At 39.3% G+C, this 12,899-nt stretch overlaps 1 protein-coding gene across 1 annotated transcript in view; it reads right to left on the minus strand.

The window, feature by feature from the left end:
* The window catches only part of LOC114558505 (metabotropic glutamate receptor 4), a 151,111-nt gene that overhangs the window by 46,985 nt on the left and 91,227 nt on the right, over positions 1–12,899 (minus strand). Inside the window, exon 3 of the mRNA XM_028582565.1 lies at positions 2,474–2,609. Coding sequence (XP_028438366.1) covers positions 2,474–2,609 — 136 coding nt within the window. The remainder of the gene's footprint in view (positions 1–2,473; positions 2,610–12,899) is intronic.

Consider the following 12,899-nt stretch of genomic DNA (forward strand, 5'->3'; position numbering starts at 1 on the left):
TGGTGCAGAATTACAGCCACTAGAGCCAGTCCCACAATGAGCTTTCCTTAGGATGTGTCATTTCTGTGTCTGTAGCTATTGAGGAGGAGGGTGGGGGGGCAAGGTGGAGTGGGGGGCTGTGGCCTTGATCAACAGCCAATTTGCTCGTTTGAAAGCCATGATGTCTCTCTCTCATGGTTGGGCCAAATTCTCTCGGCGGGCAAAGCAGAGAAAGGGGAGGTAACCTTGCTCCTTATGACCTCATAAGGAGAAGATTCCAGATCGGACCATCTGAGCTTTCATTTTCTCAAAGGCAGAGCAGGATACCCAGGGCTCGGTTTATACCTATCACCATTTCTAGCCACTGGGGGACCATAGGCAGGCTGGGGGAACTCATATTAATGTTAAAAAACCTCATAAAGTGAAATTTTCATGCCATGGGACCTTTAATGTTATGAAGCAATGTTGTTTTCCCACAGAGCAAACACAGCGAAGGGCAAACCTACCTATGTGCCTAGATTAGGAAAAGCAAAACTACAAACGGTATTTCTCTTATTCTCTTTAAGGCTGAGAAAAGGCAGTATTTTATTTAAATATTTAAGTAGCACATTATAGGGCTCCTTCAGCTCAAGTCTCTTATACTTTCTGTGTAGACAATTTGGTGTTCTATTCTGCTGCCAGCTCACATTGACTGGGTTCAAGGATAGAGCAGGCCTGCAGTTCTGAAATCCCCCTGGCTTTCTGTAATTACTATATATCCAGACTATTACCCGTTATCAGGACCGGATTAAGTCAATGAGCACTGGGACTTCTGCCCTGTTCCTCATAAAGAGACGGCCCCAAATCACTGCCCACTTCCACCAGGAATACGCTGGCCTACTAACTGCCGGGAAACCCTTTCCCTTACAAAGCCACAACAGCGCTGTGTGTGTTGATTCAGCCTACAACTAATTAACTGGTTCTCAATGCAGACTATCTGTCTTAGTAATAGATAATGAATTTGAATTGATACATTTGTGTCCCCGCAAGGAAAGCAGAGACACTGTTGTACTTTCTTATAATGTGGTCAGAATAGATGGGGACAACAGAGTAGTTGTCCAAGCTATTATTTAGATAAAAAGGACAAAGGGGGGTGGACAAAATATTAGAACCTTTCTATATAATGCATCTCAATACAACACCATAATGAAATAGGGCCTCAAAAAAATGACCATGGAGTGCAGTCAACCCCTCTCTGACCATCTCAACAAAAAAATTAATTTGTATAGCAAGGGTAGTATCAGTGGTGGAAGTAATACTCAGATAATTTAAAATGTGTAAACTGTTAGAAGTAAAAGTCTTGTATTACAAGTAAGTACAAGTGCAGTATTATGAACAAAAAGTATTCATTAAGTAGAATCACCCCTTACAAAATGTTTTGTATGTAAGCTCTTGACCCGTCACTGACTTTGTCAAATAAATGAAGTGGAAAACTTCAAGTAAAGAGCAGGTACCTCAGAATTATACGTAAAGGTCCTATGACATGCTGCTTTTTGGATGCTTTTATATAGGCCTTAGTGGTCCCCTAATACTGTATGTAGCGCAGTAACGCTCAGCCATCACTGGAAAAGTGCTTCTAATAGACTTCACTGGTCTCTGTGGAAAACAACGGGTTCACATTGTCCATTTTTTTACTGTCTATGTTTGTAAGCCATGATGTCTCTGTCTTTCTCATGGGCGGGCCAAATTCTCTGGGCGGGCAAAGCAGAGAAAGGGGAGGTAACCTTTCTCCATAGGACGTCATAAGGAGGAGATTCCAGATCGGCCCATCTGAGCTTTCATTTTCTCAAACGCAGAGCAGGATACCCAGGGCTTGGTTTACACCTATTGCCATTTCTAGCCACTGGGGGACCATAGGCAGGCTGGGGGAACTCATATTAATGTTAAAAAACCTCAAAGTGAAATTTTCATGCCATGGCACCTTTAAGTACAGTACTTATACTTAATAATGATTAGCTATTGAGTAGCTGTTATTTAACAGCATGGCTGTTCCATTGTGTTGCATTAGATCACACCATTTCTTAGTGCTTAAAACTACTTTACTTGTGTGAAATACCTGTGAAAACATTGTTTCTGACAAAGCTAAAGAAACTGTGAATACACCCAAAGATAATCATATTGGCATTTATAACTCATAAATATTAACATACGTGTAGCAGGAAAGGAAAAAGGCAATTTAATTTCTTTATGCACACAGGAGACATTTGTGACATTTGAATGCCAGCTGCAGAGGCAGCCTCAGGTCAAGACATTTCTAAACATTTATCACTTTAGCAGATTTTGTAAACTCTTAAACAGCTTTAGTTCAACTTATCAAAACTCACTGTATTTTTATCTAAACAAAACGGCAGGTGAATGTTATGAAGGCAGTATCAAGGAGTGGTCAAAAGTGGTTGAGATAAGTCAGGTTTAAAGTTTTATTAACTGACAGCAATTAGGATTCCACTGCACTCACCTGATGTCATCCTCATTGGCAAAGATAATGACTACTCGGGCGTTGGGGTTCTCACTCAGCCTGCGAATAATCTTGTCAAACTCTCCAGTCCTTGGCTCACGTGGTATTTTCACGGACTGGGAAATGCACAGACCACCTAATTGAAAGGCACAAGAGAAAAAGTTTCCAAATCAAATGGGTTTAAGAAAAAGAAAACTGCCTTGTGTAAAACTCCTGAACCGATCTCATTAGCAGACATTTTAACGTTAAATGCATATTACTGTTGCAGTCCCAGATGTGTTTCTTCAAACTCTTGGTCACCAGAAATATTTGTTGGATTCTTGGATTTTTTTCTTATTTCTTTTAACACACAAATCTTTTTCAATCATCTGGACTTTTTATGATACTTGCACTAATAAATGTGCACAGGTACAATATTTCACACCGTGAGGAATGCCAAGTATTAAAAACAATCTTTCCTTGGACCTCAAGGGGCAACTTTGAGCCATGGAGACCCATCAATTCAGTTTATGGACCTGCCAGTGAGACCAGGGGAATTTGGTAGCATTTGGAAGTACATACATTTTGTAATTGAAAACTGGTTCCATTTGTTTGGAGTCATTTTTCTTATTACATAGGTTGTTTCATTTTGTAAAAACTACTATTTACTAAATGTCTTCTTCTTCTTGCCTGAAGAGTATGACCTTTTTGAGAGAGAAACAGAAGAAATATTACATACTAAACATATATTTCTAAATGAATCAGTCAAATTACATGCTGGTAAACCCATAGCAGTGTCCAGTGTCATTGATTAGCTTGGTTTAGCTTGTTAGGCACTGGCCAGCCCAACACCTACAGTACAGTAATTCCCCTCAAATCAGTTTAACAGAGCCCTCAGCCTCTTAGAAATGCTCTAGTATTGAACACAAGTCTAAAGACAACAGAGGATGTCCCCTGGTTACCAAGAAGCAAAGGCGTTTTAATTCCCAATGCAACATTTCAGGATAACTGTGTTGTCGCCCAGCCAAAATGCCACAGAGAGTATGTGCATGCTAATGAATTTCCCTTTTGTGACCCAGTACAAAGCCAGCCCAATGAACAATCAATGCAGGAATAATACCCTCTAGTTCAGTTCATGGCAGCCAGACTCACACCATAAAACAAAGCCTGGCCCTAGCTCAGATACTAATAGTTTGGGAAACTGGAAATATGAATAAAGAGTAGGGCATGCCATTACGTTAACAATGATGTTGGGCTGTTTTGCTCATGGGTACAAAAGTCACTTCCGGTTAAGTCAGTGAGGGGCTTCAGTCAGTGGCCTGCAACATTGTTCTGATTGTACACTGTGGATGAATTTAATGATGTTTCCTTTCTCTTCAAACTTGTGCTTTTGCTATTTCATTTTTTTTCTCCAGATAAGCGTGTATGGGTTTCCTTTGGTTATGCATGTCAGAGCTAGAGCGAGACATTTCAGGCTCATACATTCACTTGGTTGGTTAATGGATTAGCTCCTTCGTGGAGGAATAGACTCATTCCTTTGTGTGTACTGGCCCATGTCTTGTTGTTGGGGGATGTTTCCTTCTGCACGCAGGCAAGACTTTTTTTTTCTTCATCACAACCCCTAAATTCCTTATTTCCCCAGTTCCTAAACATAACTTGAATATCACAGTTAACACGGATTTTATCAAGAGTCTGGAAATGTTGAAGATTGCGACATACGTGTTAAACTTAATGAACTGCAAAGAAAATGTATAAAGGAAAAACATGCATTTCCCACCTCACACATACTTTAGACCAGTCGTACATGTTTTTCTAGCCTGACCTGAGGGTGATATAAGGTGGTGATGGAAACATAAAATGAAAAGACACAATCCAATAATAGAAACGTTGTTTAGGTTGCTATTTTTTGCAGTCTTAACAGTGATCAAAACTGCATTCAATTTTGATTAATTACTTTTCCATCACTCTTTTAATTTACATTGGAGGCATCATTTGATTTTCCTGTCTATCTTCTCTTTTAATTTAAATGAATGATATCTGCACTACTTTTGCTGTTTTTTCACTGATAGATACATGTTATGCTGCAGATGTTTTACTGAACAACAAGTTCAAATATATGAAAGTATGCAAGCAAACCATTTCACAGGGCACAATATGTTAAAGTGCTCATATTATGCTCATTTGCAGGTTCATAATTGTATTTAGAGGTTATATCAGAATAGGTTTACATGGTTTAACTTTAAAAAAAAAATACATATTTTTGTACATTGCTGCAGCTCCTCTTTTCACCCTGTGTGTTGAGCTCTCCATTTTAGCTACAGAGTGAGGCATCTCACTTCTGTTCCTTTATCTGTATCTTTGTTGGGAGTCGCACATTCGCAGTAGCTAGGTAAGGACTACTAGCCAGTCAGAAGCAGAGTATGAGGACGAGCCACACTAGCAGCTAGGCGAGCATTATAATGTGTGTTACAAAGTGACGCACGATCGTCACGGAAGTAAAGGCTGAACTACAATAGAGCTGTTTGGAGCAGTTTGTGAACAGTGTTTTCTGTTGGAGAAGTCCCGTTGGGGTGGACTTAGGGCTTTTTCACTTTGTAAACCTATTACATGCATAAAAAAGATATATAACACAATAAAGGAAAGGGAAAAAGACAAAAACCATAATATGAGCACTATAAGGCTTCGATTAAACTGAAGCAGAGGTTTATTTGTCTACTTCTGTATCATTACACTACTCAGACAGGCACATGGGAAATTTAGTAGCGGCAGCATAGAGGTAGCTCTCTGCTCTCAAAGACTATCAATCATTAGAATCTATGTCTTTGCCTCACTGGTACTTCAGTCCCCCATTCCCACAACATCTGCTGTGTAGAAGCAGAGCACTCATCCCTTCCTTTCCTTCTCTTCTCACATCAGCAGCAGCAGGCTGCAGCATTGCTTAACTTCTGGAGAGAACACCAGGAGGACCAGGGGGATAAAAAACCCTGCCTGTGGGAGTTGAGGCACATTGAACAAGGCCCTCCATGGGCCCAGTGTTGTAACTCTGTTGCCTGTAGGGTAGACACGGCCATTTGTTTTATTGCTAACACTACTCATTCATCCATGCATCTGTCCACCCATTCCTCTCGAAGTACAGGATGGTCAAAGATATGGTCCCTTGACTCAAGGACCCCAATTCAAACTCCATGACAGGGAGCAGCTACTAAACAATACACTCAATCCATAACTGCTCAAAGTATGAATTTCTCTGTTCTGTCGCTAGCTCTACACTATTCACTCAAAGTTCAATATGTCAATTGTTTGTTTTTATGACACACACAGATACATACAGGGTATAACATGCAGACTTCGTAATAATGTTTTCTTCACAGTGTTTGCATGCTGAAATATCTTTCACACAGTTAATGTAGCTGTGCAGAGCTGCTCCTAAAGGACATTTTCATACAACCTAAGTGGCTTTTAATTGGTCTTGGTAATTATAGGCCTTGCATTATACATTCTAATGAAACAAGTCTCTAATGAAGCATCAGATTTTCAATAAAACACTGTGCTGGATTTCAGTTTGCCCCCAGAAAGGATGCAATTAGGAGTCTCCCCCTCCTCTTGTCTGCGCACCGCTTCTAATCAGACTTCCCTTAAACTGAACCAGACCACCATCTCCCACCTAATGTGACTTTGTAAATAGAGGAATTATAAAGCAATTAATTACAAATGTGTAGCAGCCCACCATTTACCGTATTGTTTGCGTCTCCAGAGATGTACAGGATCGTCGTTGATTAATTATGGTTATATATCAAAATTTCCGGAAACTTATGTGAAGATTAACAATCATTGTCTTGTGTAACACCAAACTCAAAAAATGTGCATTAAGGTTTAAACTGAATCAAAACTTTTAATTAATCTTCACATTAAGCTACTTTGGTCATTTTCCCAATGACCTGTTGACTGCGAGCCTCTTCTCTTGTGTCTTCCATTGTCAGCCTCGGTCTCTGGTCTCCTAATAGCTCAGAACACTAATATTCCTTCTCATTTGACACCCGTGGAGGAGACCGCGCCGTCATAAACATTAAATATTCCCTGGCACTATGGCCGATTGCAGCACAGCTCTTGTGCTTGTTTAAAAGTGGTGCAGAAGTACACAAAATACACCCAAGTGGGCGTTGTGGGGAAGGTGCAGGTAAATAAATAGCCTTTTTATTGGGATGCCCTGTGTGGAAATACCTTCACAAGCAGGCTTAATTTGCAGCCGGAGAACAGTACTAGCAACGAAAATACAGAGATCTAAAACTAAATTAATGTTGCTTCAATAATTCTTAATCACTGAAAAATCAACGCTGAATGAAAACATTAACACCATAGCTGCCAAACACATCTGAGCTGTTGCAGTCCAGGGGTTTATAAATGAATTAAAATGAATTAATGTATTATTGACGTGAATATGTGTCACATACACATTTAAAGAGGTTACTTCCCGAAGCAAAAGACACCATAGAGGAGGGAAGAGTAAACCGTGTCTACATGTATGTTAACTCAGCAGTAGTCTCGCATTGCCAGACCTTCCTCCACAGCACTGCGAAGGAGGGTCTGGCGAGTCCACACAGCATTCCGGGAGGGGAGAAAATGGTGCTCTGGTTTATTGGCATTTCTTTAAACCAATCACAATCGTCTTGGGCGTTTCTAAGCACCTGGCAGAGCCACGGTGCCACTGCAAAGTAGCCTCTTGAAGGAGCTTGTTTTGGTGGAACGTGCAACAGAAAACTCAGATTGGACAGATAGTCTAGCTAGCTGTCTGGATTTGCCCTGCAGAGATCTGAGGAGCAGTTAACCATGGTCCTCATAAATCCACCAGAGTTTAAAATTCCAACACAAAGACAGCGGAAGGTAATGGACATCTGGCCGAAAAGCGGAATTTCTGGAGCAATCCCAGAATTGAAACATCGTGGATATAGACACAGTGGAGATAAAAATGAAATAAGAAAAGTTGAATATCTAAAAGCAATACAGAATCCCTGAAAGCCTGCATTATATTTAAATATGTTTTTATATTTTTAGTCACCTGTGTTTGCCTTTACATAACAAAAAAAAAAGATATTTTCACAACCTTTGAGCTACTAATCTGCTTCTCTAACCTCTGGGCTACCATCCCAAGTTGCCCACCTATTATTTCTCCCAGCCCACCCTAATATAGCAGGCTAAAACCAGCCTTGGTACTGTAGCTGCTGTTTATTTTGGCCGCAAATGATATGTTAGGCAACAGAAACAGTCAGTTAATAATTAGAAAGCCTGTTTGAGCTGCACAGAGCTTTGAATTCCCATCTGCTTTGAACGGCAGTGTTGTTCCATCTATTCATTAATAGTCCCGTATATACTGTCTGGCTGCTGACCAGTAGTCTAATGTACAGAACAGCAACACTCAGCCGTGGTGGTGTGATCACAGTGGTTCACATTATACAAATGTTGTGAACCCAAACAATATGATGTGGACAGCACTACATAGTAATAAATAAAAATAAATAATATCCCCTTCTGATTTAGTAAACTGTATACCAAATGAATTATGCAAACCAGTTGATCAGAGGCCTGTGATAAACTGGCAACCTGTCCAATGTTTCTCTGTCTTTCATCAACTGCATACTGGGACACACTCGGCCCCCGAGAGGGAGAGAAAATGGATGGAATTGATTTTAAACAAGAAAAACAGTAAGTGGTAAACGGGTAAAATCCCAACCAATCTCTGGTAGCATAATGTTGCTGTAGAAGAACTGCAGGAAGTGTGCTGTCTTCTGATATTGGTACATTATTCACAGATTGTGTTTGCCCCACTTATCAGAAATGTAGCTGCCGGTGAGTGGTAGTTAAATTCTGGGAGGAGAGAGTGTGAAAGAGTGGGCTGAAATCATTAGGGACACTGACCCTGAACAGAAAAGGCTCAGGTTCAGTACCCTGTTCCAGTAACCCCCCTGTAAAGTGTCCTGGAGCAGGACCCTAAATCCCACACAATCCCTGAGGCCTCTTTGGTCGCTGGCGCTTACCTCACTGTGCAAGACTGAGGGGATACAAAGAAATGAATTTCTCCTCAGGGGATCAATTACAGTATAATATCCCATTATAATTATTATAGACAGCTGAGCCACAAAGATAGCCCAAACTACCAAATGTTATACTTCTCTGCCATATTATGGGGATGGCTCAGGTTATTTTACAGACAGTAACTGACCTGCTCCTGCCTGCAACATGGGGAAAAAACAACACAAATCTTAGAAAATAACTGCTTTTCACTTTCCCCTGCCGGTCCGGGGGATTGAACCGACTTTCTCTGGGTTGAACCACATGACTGGCTTTCATTTTAGAGGGGAGAAGATGAACGACCCCAATTCCACCTATGTATCATTTGTAATTTGTCTTTATTATGCCCAGCATGTGTCATTTTCCACATCTATAAGCAAACATTGTGTAAATGGAGTGCATTTTACAGTATATGTGTTTGTACAGTGTATTTTCATTTAAAATGAATTTCGGACACATGAATGTGTCTGAGCCTGCACAACCTATCGGGGATTTGCTGAGTCTACAGGTTAATATCTGAAACCAGTTTTGATCTGGATCACATGATGAGCCCTGGGTTCACCATGATGTACTGCTTGGAAAAGGAGGCTGGACGGTGGTTGAATGTGAGGTTGGCGAGAGTCAAGTTTCTCCTCAGATATCACTGAGCAGCACACAAACGCTTGCTCTGTCTTCCTTTGCTCTGCTAATGTAAATTAGTGTCTACAGCAGGTTAGATACTGAGAGACGAGGAACTTTGAAAACCCCTCTGTTATGGAATGAAATGCAATAACATTGCAATATGAATAACCTTATTGAAAATGTTTTTATTGAGTTTTGAATCTATTTTGTGGTGCATTTTGAGGCTGCACATTGTAATATTGCTAAATTGGTCTGTGCTACATTGGAAGATGTATTTGGTCTCTCATTCATAAATAGATGGGAAGACAAATATTAGAGGACTCTTACAATGCATGAATATAGAGCCCTAGCCACTAGTTTGGCTAAAAGTAATTTGAGTAATGTTTTCCCAAAAACCACTCAAGTCAGTTTCTCAGAGTTTTCCAGCTAAAGCAACTTTACAGAATTCATGCTGTGTATTTACATTTATTCTTTTTCAATAAGAAACTGGTCAGGACGTCTGTAGATTAGAGTTTTACCAAAATGTGTTGTAAAAATGTGTGTGAACTTTTTATTTTTCCTTATAGACCAGTATACTGTACCAATGCTTCTTAATATCTAAATAAAAAAATGAATAATGATTCAGAATAAAATAACCATGGCAATGTTACAAAACAAATTAATGCATCTACAAAATGTCTCCCTACAATATGGTTTGAGGATAGCAAACTGGTTATCGACATCTATATTATTGGCTGCTGGTGAATTTTCTCAGTGAATTTTCTTTAACATGTAAAGAAACCAGTAAAAATTGCAGAGAACATATTTGCCTTCATCATTTTTTTAAGTTATTTATTTTCTTAATAACTAGCCGTACACTTCCTCTGTAAGCTGGCCTGGCTACGTTATTGACAGAGAAGGCTTACAATTTAGGTAGCAAAGAAGATTAAAGAAAATGGGAGCAATCTTCTAGCTTGCTGTGTTGTCTTTTATAATTGGTTTCAAATGTACTCATGGGGAGATGATCTAATGTTAATAAGAGACATCTGCATGGTGATGTGTGAAATTAGATTGTATTAGAGAAGACTGCGATTGCTGTGATGTATCTTCCCATATGTTTTCTGTAAAAGAATCCACCATTTCTATTAAGAAAATACAGTACCAGAGACAAAAGCTTGTTCTATTATTTAAATCTTTGGGTTCATCAATAATCATGAATCATGACTATAACAAATAGTGTTTTCATTTTACCAACTTCTTGCTTGGTGTGAGAATGTTTTCTTAATGTTACACAAATTATACAAATATTATTATAAGATGATTTAGCAATAACTGCTTTTAGCTATCTGTATTTTTTACAACATGGATCTGCTCTTTCAGTCCAGATGAAATTGGAAAAACACACATTTTTCTATTCATAAATGACCCTGCATCTTTATTTTGCTTGTGTGTAACCCTGTTAAAATAAATGAGGAGGCTATCTGAACGAGGTCTGAGATATACTGTAATTTGCAAGCCAATGCAGGCAAGCAGCCTGCAGTTAGCATGATACTGAAGAAGTGGAGCTTTCTGACAACATTTAGATGTTAAGGTGCTCATATTATGCTTTTTCCCTTTCCTTTATTGTGTTATATATCTTTTTGTGCACGTTATAGGTTTACAAAGTGAAAAAGTCCGAAGTCCACCCCAAAGGGATTTACCATCTCCAACAGAAAACACTGTTCACAAACTGCTCCAAACAACTCTATTGTAGTCCAGCCTTTACGTGCGTCACTTTGTTACACGTTATAATGCTCGCCTAGTTGCTAGCGTGACACGCCCTCATACTCTGCTTCTGACTGGCTAGTAGTCCTTACCTAACTACTGCACATGTGCGACTCCCAACAAAGATACAGATAAAGGAACAGAAGTGTGATGCCTCTCTCCATAGCTAAAACAGAGAGTTCAACGCACAGGGTGAAAAGAGGAGCTGCAGCAATGTGTAGTACAACAAAAATATGGTGTTTTTTGAAAATTAAACCATGTAAATCTATTTTGATATAACCTCTAAATACAATTATGAACCTGAAAATGAGCATAATATGAACACTTTTAAGTGTTAAATCTGAAGCTTAAAACTGCTAAAGCTGACTGACTGTTATACTTCCCATTTGAACTTCTGTTTGTTGCCTCATTCAGCAAGAAAAGGTAAACCCACTGTATTTAAAATTTTATATTTTTGGCAGATAGGTTGTCAGTAGCACAGCTACTGGTATTGTTTTAAAAACTTTCTTGCACTAAGAGCTGAGGCAATTAATTTGAGACTGACGACTTTCCTTTATTATAACAAAAGTTAGGGAAGGGAGCACTGAAGCAACTTTAGTGCTCCAACAGGTGCTGTACTCTGGACCAGCTTGTTAAATTGATTGTTATGGACTGCATGGGTCTAATCTTTGGTCTCTGAACAAAAATATTTTTCACTCAAGCTTGTATTGATGACTCTGCTAACAATGTGGGAAAGTATATATGTGAAAACACAGCAGGGTGGATATGTAGTTACACTCTGGCCTCAAAGTTGATGGATCAACTGAAAGTGTTTGTTGGCATGGCTATTTTCTAAATCCAAATGGCAACCAGTCGTGGTATAACATCTGTCAGCAACACTGCTCCAATATCAGCACGCTGTAAGTCCCGGAGGGAAATGGGCCTGCTCTCTATTTATCTCCACAGTGCAGGGAGAGCTCATGGAGGGCAAGAGGGCAGCAGTGACAGAACATGTTGTGTCGTACTTATTATTCATCCCACACAGTTCCTTCAATTTGGTGCATGCTGGAAATTTGTAGTTCCTGCACTGCAAATTATTGCCGCACTGAGTATTATTTTATTTTTTTTAAGCACATTATCATTTTGAGTGAGGTTTTAAATTTTAAATTTAGATATTGGCTAGTTACGCTTGTCACATTTCAGTATGACTGATATGATAGCCTTTGATTGCATACTGTATTTTGTTTAAATGATTTTTTACTATTTTGACTAAATTCCTTAACCAAAATTCATTCACTTGTTCATTCACATAAAGCGCCTAAAATTTAATTCAAGGACAAATTTGGGACCATAGATAAAATGCACATAAGCTGTTTCTTCAAAAATAAACTCTGAAACATTGCTGCTGCTAAGCTCTGTTTATTGACAGCCATGACATTACATTAGAAACTATCATTTCAACTCAGTGGTGTAAGCACAAATGATTTGTCTGCGTCGGCAGGAGCTTGAGAAATCCAACGCTGTCCTATTTTCCAGCAGCTGCAAATTTCGGAGCTGTGGCAATAGCAAAGATTTTTGTACAAATGTCGGTTTGACCTGAGGATACGCACTTCAAGTACAGAAAGTTTGAGAATGCGTTTTATATTCTTCAGGAGAGAATAGTATGTTATAGCCAATCTTTTTTTGCTGGAGAGCATCTTGTCTATTCAGTTCCCAGATCCTGAATTTAAAAAAAAAAAAGTTTACATGACAACAGGTTCTGGGTCAGCTCAAAATTAGATTTCAAAATGACTGAATGACATTTTCCTTCTCAGTACAAATGATGAATAAATCAAAGACTGGCCTATAGCACTGTGAAATGGGCTTTGCTGCGCTGTGGTAAAATGCCTCACCTGACAACCATGGGACTTTCCTCACACCAAGGAGAATCCACATTGCAAAGCTCTTAAGATGTTTTTAAAGCTTAGCTGAAGAGTAAAAGTGTATATTGCTTCCTCGCATGAGGCAAAGCAAACAGTAATGGTGCCGTCTAATCAGG

Source organism: Perca flavescens, chromosome 7 (genome assembly GCF_004354835.1).
Source record: "Perca flavescens isolate YP-PL-M2 chromosome 7, PFLA_1.0, whole genome shotgun sequence".
NCBI lineage: Eukaryota > Metazoa > Chordata > Actinopteri > Perciformes > Percidae > Perca > Perca flavescens.